General features: G+C 56.9%; 1 protein-coding gene across 2 annotated transcripts; it reads left to right on the top strand.

Annotated features, from left to right (window-relative positions):
• The first annotated feature begins 278 nt into the window (after positions 1-278).
• MYD88 (MYD88 innate immune signal transduction adaptor) lies at positions 279-4,611 on the top strand. 2 transcript variants are annotated; one of them, XM_061127800.1, is made up of 5 exons: positions 294-722; positions 1,603-1,737; positions 2,085-2,265; positions 2,436-2,527; positions 2,797-4,611. In XM_061127800.1, the coding sequence occupies exons 1-5, from the start codon at positions 395-397 to the stop codon at positions 2,949-2,951; spliced, it is 891 nt and encodes a 296-aa protein (XP_060983783.1). In that variant the 5' UTR covers positions 294-394; the 3' UTR covers positions 2,952-4,611. The 2 variants fall into 2 exon arrangements, with proteins under 2 accessions (XP_060983784.1, XP_060983783.1); XM_061127801.1 differs by lacking the exon at positions 1,603-1,737 and having other exon boundaries at positions 279-722.
• The last annotated feature ends 339 nt before the right edge of the window (positions 4,612-4,950 follow it).

The following is a 4,950-nucleotide window of genomic DNA, read 5'->3' on the forward strand; positions in this document are numbered from 1 at the left end:
CAGCACCGCCTGAACCCCTCAGATCCCCAGTGGAAAGAAGGTAACTCCCCCACTTCCCAAAGATTAAGTCCCGTCTCTCCTATAAACACGGAAATAAGGTCATCGTTCCACTGCCGCGCTAGACCCTAGTGGACAGATAGGTGGAGCTCAGAACACCTCAAAAGGCAGGTTCCGGGTCCCCACATCCCCGGCCCCCCGAGATCTCGAAGGCAGTGATGGGGCGCCCCCCGCCTCCGCACATCTACTGGGGCTCCTGATTGTAGGGCAGGGCGGTGCTTCTCGGAAAGAGAGACCGGCGGGGCGGGACCAGATGGGCGGGGTGGCCGAAGGGGAAGGAGGAAGCGCAGGCCCACAACGCGACTCGACTGCGCGGCGGCTCCCGGGGTAGCCCGCCATGGCTGAAAGAGTCCCCGGCGTGGGGTCCGCGCTCTCCGCCTCTTCCATGTCCTCCCTGCCCCTGGCAGCGCTCAACGTGCGAGTGCGGCGCCGCCTGTCGCTCTTCCTAAACGTGCGGGCGCCGGTGGCGGCCGACTGGACCGTGCTGGCGGAGGCGATGGACTTCGAGTACTTGGAGATCCAGCAGCTGGAGAAGTACGCCGACCCCACGAGCAGGCTGCTGGACGACTGGCAGAGACGTCCGGGCGCCTCAGTGGGCCGTCTGCTCGAGCTGCTCGCCAAGCTCGGCCGCGAAGACGTGCTGATGGAACTGGGACCCAGCATCGGTGAGGAAGCTCCCTTTCCGGCCTCACATCCGACGTGGGAGCGGGGGGATGAAGGACCTGAGCCTCACTGGTCCCTCCTCGGAGGGACCCATCCCTCCTTGGAGGCGGCGGGGTGGCGGGGTACTTTGCGGGTAGCAAGGGAGACATTGGAGACAGCCCGCAGAGGGGAAACCGCGCAAGACTAGTTCCCTCTTTCAATACCGGGGATGACAGGGGCTGGAGAAGGGAGGCGAAGGCCCCGAAAGGCACAAGGAAACCACTAAGACCAAAGCTTTCACACAGGACCAGGAGTCAGAATCTGGGTCCTCTTTTGGGGGGCTTGGGACTGCTTCAAGTAGAGCAATAGGCAGGAAAGGGGCTGAAAGCTGACAGTCTTGGAAATCTCAGGCCCCTAGAAAATGCACGCTGTCCTGCCACTTTCTGACACACAGTATACTTGCACGGGCATGGGGACAGTGGCCCACAGACGGGCATACCTTGTTTGGTTGGGGCTGCTGCCCTTGCTGCATATAAACACCAGGTCTCCTGAGCACTTCTTTCATGCTCTGCCCGTATCAGCAGTGGATCCTAGAAGGAGACTTGGGTTTAATTCTCAGGAGCCTTAAGAGGCAGGGGTGGGGACAGGAAATGGGTCAGAGGCACAAGCCTGACCTTGATGGCTTCTCTCATAACCAGAACACCAGTGACATCCTTTTAGGATGGCCAGAGCCAGGTGGGAGCTCTCCTTTTCAGAGCTGTTGAACTGTGGATGGCACCAGTGGGCTGGAGAAGCCCTGGGGCACAACACAGCCAGGAAGGTGGGGCCGGGGCTGATCCTGACTGTGAGTAAAGGCATGGGGTACCCTTGGGGAGCTGGCCACACCTTGTCTCTTCCCTACAGAGGAGGATTGCCAAAAGTATATTCTGAAGCAGCAGCAGGAGGCGTCTGAGAAGCCTTTACAGGTGGACTCTATAGATAGCAGCATCCCTCGGATAAATGACATGGCAGGCATCACCATTCGCGATGACCCCCTGGGTAAGGGCTCAGTCCTGCCCCTCTAGGCCATAGGACATTGTGGTGTTAAGGGCATGAGTGTTGGAAGCAGATGGGTTGTGGCACCTTGGGCAAGTCACTTAATCTCTCTGAGCTTCAGCTTCCTAAGAAATGGGAATAGCAATAGTCCAACCTCTGGTTTCAAGTATGAGAAGTGATGTGTCTAGCTCATGGCTAACATAGGGCTTGGCCTGGGGTGGAGAGGAGGTACTCATTGTTCGATTGTGTAGGCTCCAGGACCAGGGTCGCTTAGGCTGGGGGCACCTGGCTGGGCTCATCCCCAGCCTTCCTAGAGGGCTCTGACCATCCCCATTGTGCTCTGCACCCAGGGCAAAAGCCTGAGTGTTTTGATGCCTTCATCTGCTACTGCCCCAGCGATATTGAGTTTGTCCACGAGATGATCCGGCAGCTGGAACAGACTAACTATCGGCTGAAGTTGTGTGTGTCTGACCGTGATGTCCTGCCTGGCACCTGTGTCTGGTCCATCGCCAGTGAACTCATTGAGAAGAGGTTGGCTATGTGGCTGCAGGGCAAGTGGGTGGGTGTTCAAAGCCCTGCCAGGCATCCCCATGCTGGGGTCCTCCCGGCCGGCCCCTGTCTAGCCTGGCACAGTGGGATCCTCCCAAGGCTGTCCCCGGGTGGGTCACCACAGTGCCTGTAGCCTGCCCACTCTCCCCTAGGTGCCGTCGGATGGTGGTGGTTGTCTCCGACGAATACCTGCAAAGCAAGGAATGTGACTTCCAGACTAAGTTTGCACTCAGCCTCTCTCCAGGTGAGCTCAGCCCTGCCCTTGCCACAGAGCTGTGGGCAGGGCCTCAAGATGCCAGCTGTCCCTCCCCAAGGACATGGATGTAGCATCAGGGAACTCAGGCAGGTCTCTCCACACCTAAGTGTGTGTGCACAGGAGTGCCCTTTGTGTGGGTGAATAGGCACCGGGGGTGCTTGTTGGGAAAGGGCTGTTGTTAACCCCTGACTGGAGGACTGGTCTGGCCCCGTGATGGCGGGGAGCCTGGAGCAAGCTCTGCCCCCTCTGGCTTGCAGGTGCCCACCAGAAGCGACTGATCCCCATCAAGTACAAGCCGATGAAGAAAGAGTTCCCCAGCATCCTGCGCTTCATCACAGTCTGTGACTATACCAACCCCTGCACCCAGAACTGGTTCTGGACTCGCCTCGCCAAGGCCCTGTCCATGCCCTGAACTGCCCGAGCCCCCGGGAGTGCGTGCCTCTGTGTGCCTGTACATGTCCTTCTACCCCTGCCTCCACCTGCGGTCGTAGGGGGATCTGTGCTCCGCTGGCCTCTCGATCCCTGGACATACATGCCTGCTCCACGGACTCTGCTGCAGCCGTGGTCCATATCTGGACAGCACCTCTCATGTCCTGCATAGAACATGTGGCGCGCCCACTTGCTGGATCATCAGCCAGGAGGGTGGAAACCAGAGGCAGCTGCGACTCAACAGAAGCCCAGAAGCACCAGCTCTGACTCCTCCATCCGTCTTGGGCCTCAGTTTCTCTGCCTGAGAACTAAGCAGGGTGGGGGGAACAGGCAGTCGCTATGTTTGATTCATTGTGGGAAATGGTGAAGCACTGTTTTGAGTCTCCTGGTTGAGAGCCAGCTGGCCACTGCTGGGACCAGGATGCTGCTGCGCATCTGCTTCCACAGTGCTCCGGGGCCCCACACCTCACACCCCACTTCCCCTGCACCAGGGGACAGATGGCGAAGCAGGCTGGCCCTGCACAAGGGGATCCTGCGTTGAACCTGATCCCCCAAGGGTCCACCTCTCATCTCCCTTTTTGACTCCTCCCAGCCTCTGCCCACCTTCAATGTGGTAAGTCCCCAAGAGTCTGGCCTGCGCTTCTGGGGCTGCCTTTCACTTCCATCTGTTGAGTGTCTGTGGTTCTCAGCTCTGCCCTGCACGATACAGGATCCTGACTTCTGGCCTCTCCATCAAGTTTGGTTTCTGGGGCTAGGTCATCATGGTGGTGTGGGCAGGAAGTGTTTCTTTCCTGGGCGCACTCACAGAGAGAACTTTCCCACCAGTCTTCTATTGCTTAACTGCCTTACCAAATTGTTTGCTGGAACTAGTTTACAGGGACCACACAAGAGCCTCCTACCCCGAAGCTCGTGAGCACATGGACACATACAAGCTCACACGCCGAGACACATGGTTACATGCGCTGGCACCCTCACGCACATACATACAGGCATCTTCATGCACACATTTCCCTGGGTACAGCTCCCAGAAACAGCTGGTGGGACAGTCCCACCACAAGGGGATCCTAACCCCGGACCAAGATGGGACACTCTTGTATTCTTTTTCTGTTTTCCTTTTTCACGGGAACCAGATTCTGGAAAGGACCCACTGTACCAGCATTTACACCTTCAGTGAAGCGCAGAGCAAGGAAAAGAGCTGTTGAACTCCCACAACGGGTTAGCTGCGACAGCTGTTTTTCTCTCCTTGGGAGATTTGTCTGTTCTTTTCTCTTCACCTCTCCTTCAAGAAGAAACTATCATGGTCTCAGGTTTCTGTCCCAGGATGGAACCCAGGACCCTAAATCTGAAAGCAAATGTATGTCTTCTCTGCTCTACCTTCAGTGAGGGCTGGGGGCAAAGCACCTTCCCTCGGGGTCTCAGGAGGGTCTGGAGGCCCCACTCTGCATGATTTTCATGAAGCACTTAGCTACCAGGTGCCTATCCCCTTTTATATTGGGGAATATTTTACAACAATTTCAAAAAGGTTATCTTTCAAACCTGTTTCTATTCATTGTGAGAAGGTCAACGAGAGCTGAGAAAGGCTTCTGTTTGTAATTGCCCCCTTCTGTATCCTAGGTTTATAATAAAGAGTCTCTACTTTGGGAGCAGCAGGTTTCATTTGTGTCTGGAAAGAGTATGGAAGCAGTAACCTGGGATAAGGCTCTTCCGGGTACGAAAAACTGGTCCCTTGGGGAGGTTCAAGTGGGTCTGGCAGGGGCTTCCTGAAGGCTGGGGCTCCTCCCCCAGGCCTCACCAGGGCTGCAGACAAAGTTAGAAACAGCAGCTCAGCTCCTGATGCTGGGGACACTGCTTGCCTCTGCCAAGCCTGGCCTTCCGGGGAATCAGCCACGCGCGTGGGTGGAACAGGGCTGCTCTTCCAGGCTCCAAGGAGAGTCTGGATAAGATCCCCATTCTAGATCACAGATCCTTGGAAAACTCAGTTG

This window comes from Dama dama, chromosome 24, assembly GCF_033118175.1.
Source record: "Dama dama isolate Ldn47 chromosome 24, ASM3311817v1, whole genome shotgun sequence".
NCBI classification, from domain to species: domain Eukaryota; kingdom Metazoa; phylum Chordata; class Mammalia; order Artiodactyla; family Cervidae; genus Dama; species Dama dama.

What these genes read in the sequence shown, in the direction of transcription:
- MYD88 (XM_061127800.1), top strand. Translation starts at nt 395, where the DNA reads ATGGCTGAAAGAGTCCCCGGCGTGGGGTCCGCGCTCTCCGCCTCTTCC. An exon ending in GGAACTGGGACCCAGCATCG is followed by an intron (nt 723 to 1,602) that starts GTGAGGAAGCTC and finishes TCTTCCCTACAG; the next exon opens with AGGAGGATTGCCAAAAGTAT. An exon ending in TGCACTCAGCCTCTCTCCAG is followed by an intron (nt 2,528 to 2,796) that starts GTGAGCTCAGCC and finishes TCTGGCTTGCAG; the next exon opens with GTGCCCACCAGAAGCGACTG.